The following is a 14,810-nucleotide window of genomic DNA, read 5'->3' as shown; positions in this document are numbered from 1 at the left end:
GCACAGGATGAATGGGGATCTGGAGCAGAGCTGGGTGAGTTGTCCTGTCTGGGAGGGGACTGGGCCCTTCTCAGAGCCAGGACTGTCGAGTTCCATGCCAAGCCAAGGAGCTGGTCTGGCTGAAGGGCAGACTCTGGGGCCAAGGTCCCTGTTGGCCAAGTAGGCGTCCAGGCAGGCCTGTGTTTCAAAGAGCAGGTCTTCAGCTCCCCAGGTAGGAAAGGGGCTCTCCTTTGCTCCCCTTAGTTCGTGAGTTGCAGCGAGAGGTTTTGTCACCTGCTTCCCCCTCCTCATGGCATGTGAATTGGGTGCTGTTCATGAATCTTGGACTTAGCTATTATAGATTGGTAGTAATTCCTTAATTTGATACTTTTTTGTTGAGCCTGGGCAGAACAGAAGGTGGAGGACAGAGCCACTGGTGTGGACAGCCACCTGGAATGCAGCAGAACAACTGTTGGGGGGTGTCTTCTGGGAATGATAGGTAAAGGCTGTCATCAGGGGTCCTGTGGACAGGCTCTCCAGAAGGTGTGTTTCCCCTTGGCCTTGAAGGACACGTGCTGTTGCCCAGTGGAGTGGTGTCAGAGGCAGCAGGAACAAAAGCACGGGAGTGGGAGGGAAGGTAGGTGGCCCACTCTCAGGCTTCCCAGGGGCTCGGTGTAGCTAGACCTCTGTAGTAGGAGCTAGCAGGAGCTGCCATTGACTTCAGGTTGGTGTCTGGGAGTGCCAGCCCAGGAAGTTTATATCTTGGGGCTACCAGGATCATTAGGAAGGGCCTAAGGGGTGGGGTTTGTTTTTTGGAGTGGAGACGAGGGGGAGGGAGAGAAAGCACCCCCCAAGAGGGGGTGACCATGCCATAATTCCTTCTCCTCCATTCTGCTTTCAGGATTGTGAGCACACACGCTTACACTCCCGGGTCCAACACTTAAACTGTGCAGTTGGCCATGTGGGATCCAGGCCTTAGCCACCACACCACTGGCTGGCCCAGTGGTGCTTTTAAAATAAGGGAAATGCCTGCACTGGGGCTGTGGCTGCAGAGGCTGACCCCACAGGTCAGTTTGGAGATTGGTGACTTGTTAGGAAATTGGCTTTGCAGAGCAGGGTTCAGTTTATACAGAAGATGCTTCCATCCCGACAAGATGCCAAGGGACAGCCACATGTAGATGCTTGGGAGGCTGTTGTCTCCATTTTCCAGCAAGCTTAAGCAAGGCCAGTCGGCCATGTGAGGAAGGTATCTGACAGCTTCAGGGAGACGGGGTAAAAATGGAGAGACCAGTGGAAGAGGAGGGAGCCAGAGAGGGAGGGAGGAGTGCGTGTCAGTTAGGGAAGAGGAGGAGGAAGTGAATGGTGGGATGGGGTGTTGCAGGGAGGCCAGACTAGGGCTGGAGAATACCCTGGGGTCTGGCCCTGGGGACAGCATTGGTGACCAAGGAGAGAGTGGTGTGAGCAGCAGATTCAGGTGGAAGCTGGCCTGGAGGGCTGAGGAGCAGCAGGCGGGAAGGGAGAAGGCAGTGGCCCACAGGTGGCCTGGAGTTGTACTGAGGGTGAGGACTGTGGTGTCTGGGGGAGGACACTGACACCTTTCTAGAGGGCATGTGCCCACCTGGTTGGGGTAGGGCTGGTTGGCCCCCCCAACCAGCAAGGCCCATGGGACTCAGCTTCTCTCCTGGCACCCGCAGAGCCGCCATCAGTCATGCTGTTGAATGGGGACTGCCCGGAGAGCCTGAAGGAGGAGGAAGGAGTGGCTGAGCTGCCTAGGGAAAATGGGCTGGATGAGGCCGAGCCAGGAGATGAGGCCACTGGACAGGAAGTCATTGTCATTCAGGACACTGGCTTTTCTGTGAAGATTCTGGCCCCTGGAATTGAGCCCTTCTCCCTGCAGGTAAGGGGAAGGGGAGTGTTAGGTGGGGACCAGGGCCTGAGACTGCTAGGGAGGATGAGGTTGGAAAGCTGAGCCTTGCCCAAGGCCACTCAGGGAGCGTAGCGGACATGGGACCGGATTCCCACATCCAGGTTCAGCTGCCAGGGGACAGCTACCAGCCTTGTTTGGGGGAGAGGAGCAGGAGAGGCTGGCATATGTTGGGTTCTTAGGACTCTTTAGTCTCTTGCCCTGTTTCCTCAGATCACCACTCCCTCGGCCATCATTTTATCACCTAGCTAGGGGGTGGGTGGTCTTGGGTGGTCTCTGAGGGCAGAGCCAGCCCAGAGACCTTGAGAGCTAGGAACTCAGTACCCTCTTGTGTCCTGTAGTGACAGGCTTGCCTTTGTCTGGAAGGCAAAAGCCCCTTACCCTGGAGACCTTAGCACTGGCCATGGGAGGAGGCAAGGTCACCATTTTCTCTCCCCTGTTCTCCCATCACCTGCCACTTGGCTCAGGATTATTCTCGGTGCAGGAAGGGGCCAGGCCCTGTCCTGCACCCACTCATGTCAGTACAGATGGGCATTGTAGGTAGAGACAGAGCCTGGAATGGAAAAGCCCAAAAGTGGGAAACTTGAGTGCCTTTGGCCTTTGTTCTAGAGATCCAGATACTTCGGACTGGGCTCAGGGAGTGTGTCCTTGTTCCCTTCCATGAATCCTTTCACCAGGGGGTTTGGGGCCTTCTCTTTGCCAGGTGTCCCCCCAGGAGATGGTCCAGGAGATCCACCAGGTGCTCATGGACCGGGAAGACACCTGTCACCGCACCTGCTTCTCGCTGCACCTGGACGGCAACATGCTGGACCACTTCTCAGAGCTGCGCAGTGTTGAGGGGCTGCAGGAGGGCTCGGTGCTCCGTGTGGTGGAAGGTTGGTTTGGGAGTTGGGAGGCCAGCCAGGTGGCACCTGGGCTCTACCACAGATGAGCATGTGGAGGTGGGACTACAGCAGGGTCCACCTCTTAGGCTGTCACCCGCATACCATCCAACTCCATGTCCCAGAACTAAGGCCAGAGTTGATATTGCCTTTTTTTTTTTTTTTTTTTTTTAAAAAAAAAAAGGGTTTTTTAAATAAAAAAGAGGTTTTTGCCTTAGGGCACATGTGCTTCTGAGAGAGACAGAGACAGTAAAAGGGAAAGCGAGAAATCACCCCCCAGGGGGATGGCCACTTTGCAATCCCTTCTCCATTTTTCTCCTGGGATCTTGGGCACACACACACACGCATGCCTGGTATGAGTTTCAAGTCACTGGGTCCAGGACTTAAGCAGTGGTCAGTCACATGGGAGTCCAGCAACATAACTGCTGTGTCATCTCCTGGCCCCCATAGTTAGTATTCTAAAAATCCAGGCAAGGACCAGCCCATCGCTGGTAAGGGGCTTAAGGGATCTGAGTCCTGCATGGCCACTGAGCTGTCTGAGTCCTGGACTGCACTGCTTGGAAAACATACCAGGCATTTGTGTGTGCCTAAAATCTTGAAAAGAGGGCTGAATAGAGAGGGGATTGTGGTGTGGTCAGCACCCCCCCCGGGGGGGGTAGTGCTTGCTCACTCTCTCTATCTGTGCCCTTTGGCAAAAGTTAAAAAGATAAAAGACAGCAGCACCAAGCCAGGACTCGAAATCCACCTGGTCGTATTCAGTTACGCTAAATAAATGTTAAGTCATGTTGCAGAAACTGAAAAGTTTCATAGCCCTTGAATGGAGAAGTCAGGCCAGTGCAGAGTTATCAGGTGGTGGTGTGAAACTGGTTTGGATTTAAAATAAAAGCTCTTGTGAGGGGCAGATAGGCGGTGTGGTGGTTAAGGCAGCTGACTCCCACATGGCTGACGGTAGTTCGATTCCTGAACCTGGCAGCTTGCTTTCTCTTTCTCTCTTTTTTTTTTTTTTTGAGAGGTTTTCGCTATAGAGCACGTGCGCTCGCCAGACAGACAGAGAGAGACATAGAGACAGAAAGTGAGAAATCATCCCCCCAGGGGGGATGGCCATGCCGCAATCCCTTCTCCTCTCTTCTCCTCTTGGGATCTTGGGCACGCACGCACATACGCCTGGCGTGAGTTTTAAGCCACTGGGTCCGGGACGCGAACCGCAGTCGACTATGTGGGAGTCCAGCGACATAGCCATTAGGCTAACTGCTGGTTCCCATGGCAGCTTGCTTTCTCACTTTCTTCTCTCTCTCTGGTCAACCTCAATCAACCAATCAATAAAATAATGACAATGAATAAAAGAATTTTAAAATAAAATAACTCCTGTAGACTCGAGTTTCCTGGGGAGAAGACATGCAGAGGGTCCCAGGGCATGTTACCTTACTAAGAGTAAATGAGGGACCGGCAGGTGGTGTAGTGGTTAAGGGTGCTGGACCCCCACGTGGCTGACTGTGGTTCGAGTCCTGGACCTGGTGGCTTGCTTTTTCACTTTCTCTTTATCTCACTTTCACTCTCTCCCTCTCTTGTCAAATCAAAATAAATAAATAAATAAGTAAATAAAAGAATAAAATAAAGTTAAAGAAAATAATAATAATTATTATTTTTTTAAAAAAAGTGTAAATGAGAGGGGGCCATCAGGTGGCATGGTGGTTAAAGGCACTGGACTTCCCCATGGCCGACTGTGGTTCGAGTCCCAGACCTGGTGGCTTGCTTTCTGCTTTCTTACTTTCCCTTTCTCTCTCTGTCTTTGTTCCTCTCTGGTCAAATTAAAGTAAGTAAATAAATTGAAATAATTTTAAAGAGTGAGAGAAAATCTAACTTGACTGTGCCCCTAGCTGATCACAGAACCTCTCCCCTCCTCTGACAGAACATTAAAATCCAACAAAACATACATCAGGGGCAGTGTTGAAGCTGAGGGACTTGGAAGTCCTCGGGCACCCCTGGGTGGAAGCTGCTCTGGGAGAACAGGACCCAGGCTGTGGCGACCCTGCAGCCCTGAAGGCCTTGCCCACTTGAGACAGTACTGAACAAAAGCAAGTGACCCCTGTGGGCTCTCAGGGTCTGTTTGTGCGTTAAGAGGATGTAGCAGAAGGTGGTTTTTTATTTTGATTTTTTAAGTTTTGCTGTAGGGCACATGTACTTACCCTAGAGAGACAGAGAGAGGAAAAGTGAGAAATCACCCCCCTGAGTGGATGGCCACCTTACAGTCCCTGTCCTCCATTCTCCTCTTTGGATTTTAGGCACACAGATACATGTGCCCAGCATACTTTTCTTTTCTTTCTTTTTTTTTAGAGGTTTTCACTATAGGGCCCGTGTGCTTGCCATAAAGACAGACAGAGACAGAGAGAAAGCGAGAAATCACCCCCCAGGGTGGATGGCCACACCGCAATCCCTTCTCCTCCATTCTCTTCAATCATCCCCCAAGGGGGATGGCCATGCCGCAATCCCTTCTCCTCCGTTCTCCTCTTGGGATCTTGGACACACATACACATATGCCCGGTATGAGTTTAAGCACCACCCGGTCCAGGACTCGAACCATGGTTGACTACGTGGGAGTCCAGCAACAGCCCTTAGGCCAGCCGCTGGTCTCTTTAGAGAGATTTTTGGTATAGTGTGCGTGCATTTGCCACATAGAGACAGAAAGCAAGAAACCACTCCTAGAGGGAATGGTCACGCCACAATCCCTTCTTTTCTATCCTCTCAGGATTTTGGGCACACACACATTCGCACCCAGTGTGAGTTTGAAGCCGCCAGGTCTGAGACTTGAGCCACCATTGACTACATGGGAGTCCAACTACGTAAACATTAAACCATCTGCTGGTCCCACCCAGTGTAGATTTCTAGCCACACCAGGTCTGGGATTTGAACCACACAATCAACTATGTGGGATCCAGTCACCTTGACCACCACACTGCTGGCTTGCCCTGTAGCAGGAGGTTCTTTATGGACAAGGATCTTTGCCCACCAGCAGGCAGGAGTGTGTGTGTCCACACATTTTGAAACCAGAACTCCAGCTGATGTGCTCACCTTAGTATTTGAAAATGTAAGCCTGAAGTTCAAAATTAAAACACCCGGAATCAGCAGATGGCATATTGGTTATATTGCTGGACTCCCATGTAGTCGATTGCAATTTGAGACCCAGACTTGGTGGCTTGAAACTCAAGTCAGCAGGGCTGGTTAAGGTCACTGGACTCCCTCATGGCTGACCAAGGTTCAAGTCCTGGGCCTGGCAGCTTGCTTTCTCACTTTCCTTCTCTCTCCCTCTCTAGTCAAATTAAAGAGCAAATTAATCAATTAATTGAAAAGTGAATTAATTAATTAAAAAGTGGCTAAAAAAAAAAGAACTCAAGCCGGGCATGTGTGCATGCATACCCAAAATCCCCATAGGAGAATGGAGGAGAAGGAATTTTGCAGTGTGACCATCTCCCCTGGGGAGTGATTTCTACCTTTCTGTCTCTCTGGTGAGCACACGCCCTATGTCAAAAATCTCTCTCTAAAAAAAAAACACCCATGATGACATATTTACAGATGACTCTCTGCACTGGGCTGGCTGTTCCAGGGTGCAGTGCCCCGGTGACACCCTTCCCCTCCCCTCCTGACAGAGCCGTACACAGTGCGTGAGGCCCGCATCCATGTGCGCCATGTCCGAGATCTGCTCAAGAGCCTGGACCCGTCAGATGCCTTCAACGGGGTTGACTGCAACTCCTTGTCCTTCCTGAGTGTCTTCACTGATGGCGACCTGGGAGGTGCGGGAGGCCTTGGGGCTAGGGATTGGGCAGAGGGGCAGGGAGCAAGGAGGCCAGGGACTGTTGGGCACAATGAGGGCCAGGCCTTCCCACCTGGAGGGGGCTGACCACCAGCCTCGGGTCCCTCAGACAGCGGGAAGCGGAAGAAGGGCTTGGAGATGGATCCCATCGACTGCACGCCGCCCGAGTACATCCTGCCAGGGAGCCGGGAGCGGCCCTTGTGCCCCCTGCAGCCCCAGAACCGTGACTGGAAGGTGGGCCTCCTGGGGGAGTGAGGAGGAGGGTCCCTGGTGGGTCGGGGCCACCACACTAGGAGACCTGACCCGCTCATGTTTGGCCATTCCTGCAGCCCCTGCAGTGCCTGAAAGTGCTCACTATGAGTGGCTGGAACCCGCCCCCCGGGAACCGCAAGATGCACGGGGACCTCATGTACCTGTTCGTGATCACAGCTGAGGACCGGCAAGTCAGCATCACTGCGTCCACACGGGGCTTTTACCTGAACCAGTGAGTCCCTCGGCCCAGCTGGGGCCCCATGGAATGCTCATCCAATCCGAGTCTGTGGACCGATGCTCAGACACCTGCTTAGTGACCACCCTCCCCCGCAGGTCCACCGCCTATCACTTCAACCCCAAACCTGCCAGCCCCCGCTTCCTCAGCCACTCCCTCGTGGAGCTGCTCAATCAGATCAGCCCGACCTTCAAAAAAAACTTCGCCGTGCTGCAGAAGAAAAGGTAGTGACTTTGTCCCATCTGTCTCTGCCTGTCCCATGACACACGGGGCTGTGGGATGAGCCAGCCAGCTGGGACTCCAGTGCTTTGCCTGAAGACACCATGCCCCCAGGGCCCAAGGGTCCCCTTTAGGGACAGCAGCCTTAGGAAAGGTGCCTTTTGCTGTTTGACTTCTTGGAGCAGGGAGGTGCCAGAGGTGGGCTTCGTAGCTGGGGCCCATGGCAGGGCACTGAGCTTGGCGAGCTGCCCCCTCTCCCTTCCTATGCCTGCCCCAGGGTCCAGCGCCACCCGTTCGAGAGGATCGCCACCCCGTTCCAGGTGTACAGCTGGACAGCACCCCAGGCAGAGCACGCCATGGACTGTGTGCGTGCAGAAGACGCCTACACCTCGCGGCTGGGCTACGAGGAGCACATTCCTGGACAGGTGCCTGCGGCCTAGCCCCTCCCACACTGGGCACCCCTGCCCCACCTGGGTGCCAGACCCGGTTCTGTGTGGCTCCCTGGAGGCCCCACCTGCCTGTCTGTATTTGGTAGTCTGGGGCTGTCAATTGGGGCGCAGTGAAGGGGCTGCTTGGCCAGTCATGGGGCACAGGCTGAACCCCTGTCTCTCCTGGTCCCTCTGCAGACCCGGGACTGGAATGAGGAGCTTCAGACGACAAGGGAGCTGCCCCGCAAAAACCTCCCTGAGCGGCTGCTGCGAGAAAGAGCCATATTCAAGGTGCCCACAGCCTGGGGACTGACTGGCGATCTCGGCCCCACCTGTCATCTACCAGCTGGGACTTTTGTGGACAGGAGGGAAGTGAGGAAAGCCAGCATGGGGCCCTACCCAATCACCACTCTGGAGTCTGGGCAGGGTGCCCTGCAGGTGCTCCAGCCTCCGCCTCTGGCAGGCCACCCCCACGCTTCCTCTTGGCCCCTTTGAGACTTTGAGTCCGAAGGAAGGAGCAGGCACTGCCTGTGGTCTGAGCTGTTGGCAGAGCCCATGCTCTTTCTGCCTCTGCCAAGCACCTTGGGGCCATCCCTGGGCACACATGGCCCTGCCATGACCCCTCTAAGCAGTAGGTTGTTTACATGGCACTCTCAGCTTGGGCTTAAGCGTTATTAGGGACCAGGAGATGGTATAATGGTTACATTGCTGGATTCCCACATGGGTGATTGAGGTTTGAGTCCTGGACCCAGAGGGTTAAACCCAGAGGCTTAAACTCATGCCGGGCATGCCCAAGATCCCGAGAGGAGACGAGGAGAAGGGGTTGTGGCATGGCCATTCCCCATGGGGGGGGTGATTTCTCCCTTTTTCTCTTCTCTGTTTCTGTCTTTCTAGCAAGTGCACATGCCCTATAGCAAAAACCTCCCCCCCTCCCCCCCAAATAAAGTTATTAGGCCTATTTCTAAAGCAGAGAAATGAGGAAAAAAGTAGTTGCGTTAAATAAATGCCACTGGGCATGGTGGCACACACTTATAGTCCCAACTGCTTGGGAGGTTGAGGCAGGAGGACTGAAAACATGATGAAACTCCATGAACAAAAAAATCCTCACCTATATTCCCTTACTTTTAATGCCTAGAGATGGCAGTGGTAAAAATAAGAGCTGTGGGACCAGCAATTAGCGTAATGACTGTGTCGCTGAACTCCCATGTAGTCGACCACGGTTCAAGTCCCAGACCTGGTAGCTTAGACTCAAGCCGGGCGCATGTCCCTGAGTGCCCAAGATCCCGAGAGGAGAATGGAGGAGAAGGGATTGCTGCGTGACCATCCCCCCAGGGGGTGATTTCTCGCTTTCTATCTCTCTGTCTCTGTCTTTCTGGCGAACGCACACGCCCTATAGCAGAAACCTCTCCAAAAAAATAAATAAATAAAAAATAAGCTGTAATTACTTTGTAAAAAGGTGCTTTATACGAATTGTTTCTTGTAATCTTATGAACACCTTGTAAGAGGTCAATGCTTTTTTTTTAATAATTATTTTATTTTTATATAACTTTATTTATTTTAATTTGACCAGAGAAGGAGAGAGAGAGAGAGAGAGAGAGAAAGTGAGAAAGCAATCCACCAGGTCTGGGACACGAACCAGAGTCGGCCATGTGGGAATACAGAGCCCTTAACCACCACACCACCATGCCACTTGCTGGTCACTCTTTTTTTATTTCCGTTTTTTGTTTGTTTGAGAGTTTTTTGCTATACGGTGTAAGCCCTCACCAGAAAGACAGAGAGAGACAGACAAAAAGTGAGAAATCACCCTCCAGGGGGATTGGCCATGCTGCAATCCCTTTTCCTCCATTCTCCCCTCGGGATCTTGGGCAGGCACACACATTTGCCAGGTGTGAGTTTAAGCTAGTAGGTCCGGGACTCGAACTGTGGTCGACTACATTGGAGTTCAGCAATATAGCCATTACGCTAACTGCTGGTCCTCTTTCTTTTTATAGAGAGATTTTTGCTATAGGCGTATGTGCTCACTAGAGACACAGAGAGAGAAAAAGTGAGAAATCACCCCTAAGGGGCTGGTCACACTGCAGTCCCTTCTCTTTAGTTCTCCTCTTAAGATTTGGGGCATGCACACACATGCACCCAGTATGTTTCAAGCCACCAGCTCCAGGACTCGAACCATGGTTGGCCATGTGGGAGTCCAGTGCCTTAACTACTACGTCTCCTCCTGGCTCCAAGGTCAGTACTTTTTAAAAAAGTTTCTTTCCCCAATGAGAGAGACAGCACTTTTAAAAAATATTATTTTATTTAACTTTATTTATTTTATTTATTTATTTTTTTCAGTTTGATCAGATAGAGAGGGAGGGAGGGAGGGCCCCCAGGTCCAGGACTTGAACTGCAGTCGACCATGTGGGACTCCAGTGCCTTTAACCACCACGCCACCTGCTGGTCCCAAGACAGCACTTTTTGATGTTGTGATCCACTCCCAGCCTCCTGCAGCACCGGATCTTGGGCACATGCCCACATGGCCTGGGCATGCTCACAGGGGTCTCCAGACCTGGGCTCTGAGCCTTCCAGTGTGACATTCCTCACATAGTATCACATTTTACCATTGCCCATCCAGCCCTTTTAATGTCTTCATTTTTTTTTTTTTTTAGTTTAAAAAGTCAATACGTGGGCAGATGACATAATGGTTACATTGCTGACTCCCATGTGACTGACTGTGGTTTGAGTCCTGGAACTGGCAAGCTTAAAACTCATGTCAGACATGTGCGTGTGTGCCCAAAATCCCAAGAGGAAAATGGAGAAGAAGGGATTGCGTTGGGGGAGGGGGGGCTTCTTGCTTTCTGTCTCTCTAGCGAGCACACATGCCCTGAAAAAATACACCCCCCCCAAAAAAAAAGTCCATACATAATGTTGACTTACTGACAAGGAAACTAGGTCTGCGAATTACTTGTCCATGTCTGCCTGGCATTTAACTGGGGGAACCCAGCCCTCCCTCACCTTGTTCCTTGCTAGCTCTGCTGTCTCCCCAAGAAGTGCTTAGCTTTTTCGAAGGTCATCTTCTTCCCCTTTTCTAAATGGGAGAATTTGAGGCTAGGGTTCCTCCTCTCCCAAGGCAGGCTTGTTGCCCCCCCATCCCACCTGGGTGAGTTTGGCCACAGTAGGATGTGACCAAAGGTCCTGTGGGTAGGGCTTCTCTCACCCTCTGACCTTGGCCCCATGCAGGTGCACAGCGACTTCACGGCAGCTGCCACACGAGGTGCCATGGCAGTAATCGACGGCAACGTGATGGCCATCAACCCCAGCGAGGAGACCAAGATGCAGATGTTCATCTGGAACAACATCTTCTTCAGCCTGGGCTTTGACGTCCGTGACCACTACAAAGACTTTGGCGGGGACGTGGCTGCCTACGTAGCCCCCACCAATGACCTGAACGGTGTGCGCACGTACAACGCAGTGGACGTGGAGGGGCTGTACACGCTGGGCACGGTGGTGGTGGACTACCGCGGCTACCGGGTGACGGCACAGTCCATCATCCCCGGCATCCTGGAGCGGGACCAGGAGCAGAGTGTCATCTACGGCTCCATCGACTTCGGCAAGACGGTGGTGTCGCACCCCCGGTACCTGGAGCTGCTGGAGCGCACCAGCCGGCCCCTCAAGATCCTGCGGCACCGGGTGCTCAACGACCGCGATGAGGAGGTGGAGCTCTGCTCCTCCGTGGAGTGCAAGGGCATCATCGGCAATGATGGGCGCCACTACATCCTGGACCTGCTGCGCACCTTCCCCCCAGACCTCAACTTCCTGCCCGTGCCCGGCGAGGAGCTGCCCGAGGAGTGCACCCGCGCCGGCTTTCCCCGCACCCACCGGCATAAGCTCTGCTGCCTGCGCCAGGAGCTGGTGGACGCCTTCGTGGAGCACAGGTGAGGGGCCGGCCACCTCACCTGCATTCTGGGGCTGGATGCTTGAAGGGAGAAGGTTCGGGAAGTGCAGAAGGAAGGGCCCCTTGTGGACACACTCGCTAGAGCCCCGTCCCCAGCCCTGCTTACCCTGACGGTGGGCTCCCATGCAAAGTCTGGGGACATGATGCCTGCAGGCGAGGGAGCCAAGCCAGTGACTGCCAGAGCCCCGCCAGTCTCGTGGGTCTGCTGGGTGGCCTGTATGTCAGCACCAGGGCTGGGAGGCGGGGCACGGGGGTGCTGCTGGCCCTTAGTGCTCAGGACTTGGCATGTCAGGTGTCCCGCACCTTGAGTGGCTCTCTTTCTCAAAGTGCCAGTGATGTGCCCGTCGTTGCGGAGAGCCCTCGCCCTCGTCCCCACCCCCACATGCTCCAGCTGTCCTCTTTCCACCTGGGGAGACCTTGGTCTTGGCCATGACCTGCTGCTGCTGGTGGAGCTGCTGGGCCGGCATGAGCATGTGTGCACTGACGCCTCACCCGGGGCAGGAGGTGTCCCCACGCCTCAGGTGTCCAGCTCCAGCACGCTCAGCCCCCGCAGCACAGAGAGCGGTCGGCCCACAGCGTTCTGGTCACCCCTTGCCCACCTTCACCCTGTCCTGCCTGCCGTGTACCAGGTACCTCCTCTTCATGAAGCTGGCTGCCCTGCAGCTGATGCAGCAGAAGGCCAGCAAGCCGGAGAATCCCACCTCACTGGAAAACGGCGGCCCCCCTTCCCCTGAGTCCAAATCTGCAGACTCCCCAGGATCCGAGGCAGGAAGTGAGGAGGAGGGCGGCAGTGCTAGCGGCCTGGCCAAGGTGAAGGAACTGGCGGAAACCATCGCCTCAGACGACGGCACAGGTGGGGATGCTGCGGGTGCCGGGACCAGTGCCCAAGCCTGCCCTGGTGCCTGGCCCTCACCAGAGGGACTCATGATCCAGCCCCCGAGAGGCAGGCAGACATCTCTGGGGGGTGAGGCCCAGGGCAGCCCAGCCCCTCCAGTGATGGAGTGGGGCCGCCTCCTATTGGGCCGTGTCTCCACAGCAGACCCTCGGAGCCGGGAGGTGATCCGTAATGCGTGCAAGGCAGTCGGCTCCATCAGCAGCACGGCCTTCGACATTCGCTTCAACCCAGACATCTTCTCGCCAGGCAAGGGGGGCTGGCCAGAGCAGGGCCCTGTAAGGGGAGGGAAGGTACCATGCTGGTGCTGGTGGCTGCTGGCCTTGCCAGCCCTGCTCCTCATGTGTCTCGCCCCCGCTCCCTTGACCCCAACTCCTACTGCCTGCTCAGGCCTCTGCTCTCCCTCCCACAGGAGTTCGCTTCCCTGAATCCTGCCAAGATGAGGTTCGGGACCAGAGGCAGCTGCTGAAAGATGCAGCTGCCTTCCTGCTGTCTTGCCAGATCCCCGGCTTGGTGAGGGAGGGGCTCTGAGGGTGGACAGGGGCTGCCTGGGAGGGGGTACTAGTAGCAGCCCGGGGCTTGGTCCCTCTCTGACTCTGGGAGCTGTGAAACTGTCATGGGAGTCCTGTTTACACACGGGGACCCTGCCCTAGAGTTGAGGGAGGTGGCAGGCACAGGCTCTGACCACTGAATCCAGCTTGCAGACTGATGGCTGGAGATCTGGTCCTCCCTGAGTGGCGGGAGGGCTGGGGGCAGTCCCACCGTCACCCCCACGGGCTTTGTGTCTGGGCCCGTGGACAACAGGTGTTCACTCTCTGCTGATGAAGTCTCAGGTTGACATGCCCAGGCTCAGGACATGGGGTGGGTGGTAAGACTGTGACCCCACCCAAGTGGCCAGAGGAGCCTGTGCCACGGGTTGGGCCCTCTGCCCTGCCGCTTCTGCTTCCTGTGCTCGGGTGGAAGGACCAGAACAGTCCTTACTCCTCCCACGTTACTTTGTCTCTCGCCTGGGAACAAGTCTTGCCCGCTACACTGGGAAGACGGGGCAGGGGGTGGGGTGGGGTGGAGGCAGAGGAGGGCTGGGAAGCCTGACCCACTGCAGCCCGCAGGTGAAGGACTGCACGGACCACGCGGTGCTGCCCATGGACGGGGCCACGCTGGCTGAGGTGATGCGCCAGCGCGGCATCAACATGCGCTACCTGGGCAAGGTGCTGGACCTGGTGCTCCGGAGCCCGGCCCGCGACCAGCTGGACCACATCTATGTGAGTGCTACTCAGGGTGCGCCTGGGATGGGGACTGGGTGCAGGCTGGGGCCTGAGCAAGACTCTTTGTCTCTTCAGAAAATAGGCATCGGAGAACTCATCACCCGCTCGGCCAAGCACATCTTCAAGACATACTTACAGGTACCGCACCTGCCCTGCAGCCAGGCCGGAGCCTCTCTGGGTGCTTTTGAGGCCTGAGGATTTTGCGATTTTGATCAAAACCTCTGTCACAGGGAGTCGAGCTCTCAGGTCTTTCAGCTGCCATCAGCCATTTCCTGAACTGCTTCCTGAGCTCCTACCCCAACCCTGTGGCCCACCTGCCCGCTGACGAGCTGGTCTCCAAGAAGAGGAATAAGAGGAGGAAAAACCGGCCCCCAGGGGCTCCGGACAACACAGCTTGGGCCGTCATGACCCCCCAGGAGCTCTGGAAGAACATCTGCCAGGAGGCCAAAAACTACTTCGACTTCACGCTGGAGTGGTGCGTGAGCCGGACCGGACCGCGGGGGGAGGTTGGGGGTAGGTAGGCTGCTGGATTCCCGGAGGGTACTGAGGGCCTGTGGTCCTGGGCGTGGGCTGAGGAAGAAGCTGTGAAGGAAGCTTTTCTGGGAAGAAGGACTGGGAGCTGTCAGCTCTGAGCACAGGAGCATGCATGTGGCTGGAAGGGCCCCTGGGTTGGGTGGAGATGGAGCTGCTGAGTAGGGTGCAGACTCAGCCACTCTGCTCTCCTCCCCTCCCCAGTGAGAGCGTGGACCAAGCTGTGGAGACCTATGGCCTGCAGAAGATCACACTGCTGCGGGAGATCTCCCTGAAAACCGGTATCCAGGTGGGCACGGCTCGTAGTCCCTGAGGTCCCCGGCCCAGCAGGTTCCCACCTCCTATCAGGGCACCAGGGCTCAGCAGGGAGGTCTCTAGGTGCATGGCGGTGGGTCAGCAGGTGCTGTTCGTTGGAGCCTGGGCCTCAGGCTCCTGTGGGCTTTGGGTTCTGTCCCCAGATCC

General features: G+C 55.2%; 1 protein-coding gene across 1 annotated transcript in view; it reads left to right on the top strand.

Moving 5' to 3' along the window:
* Positions 1–324: 324 nt before the first annotated feature.
* CLUH (CLUH binding protein of NUMT mRNA) overlaps positions 325–14,810 on the top strand; it is a gene marked incomplete in the record, with an annotated part of 20,808 nt that continues 6,322 nt past the window's right edge. Inside the window, 17 exon segments of the mRNA XM_027767923.1 lie at positions 325–616; positions 1,674–1,876; positions 2,607–2,778; positions 6,429–6,572; positions 6,702–6,826; positions 6,922–7,076; positions 7,178–7,303; positions 7,576–7,723; positions 7,925–8,017; positions 10,946–11,640; positions 12,290–12,513; positions 12,697–12,801; positions 12,965–13,065; positions 13,662–13,814; positions 13,893–13,955; positions 14,048–14,292; positions 14,553–14,637. Of these exon segments, the coding sequence (XP_027623724.1) occupies positions 472–616; positions 1,674–1,876; positions 2,607–2,778; positions 6,429–6,572; positions 6,702–6,826; positions 6,922–7,076; positions 7,178–7,303; positions 7,576–7,723; positions 7,925–8,017; positions 10,946–11,640; positions 12,290–12,513; positions 12,697–12,801; positions 12,965–13,065; positions 13,662–13,814; positions 13,893–13,955; positions 14,048–14,292; positions 14,553–14,637 (2,982 nt within the window).

This window comes from Tupaia chinensis, unplaced genomic scaffold, assembly GCF_000334495.1.
Source record: "Tupaia chinensis unplaced genomic scaffold, TupChi_1.0 Scaffold144899_1, whole genome shotgun sequence".
Classification (NCBI taxonomy): domain Eukaryota; kingdom Metazoa; phylum Chordata; class Mammalia; order Scandentia; family Tupaiidae; genus Tupaia; species Tupaia belangeri.
Note: the sequence above shows the minus strand (reverse complement) of the source record. Positions and strands in the feature narration are given on the sequence as shown.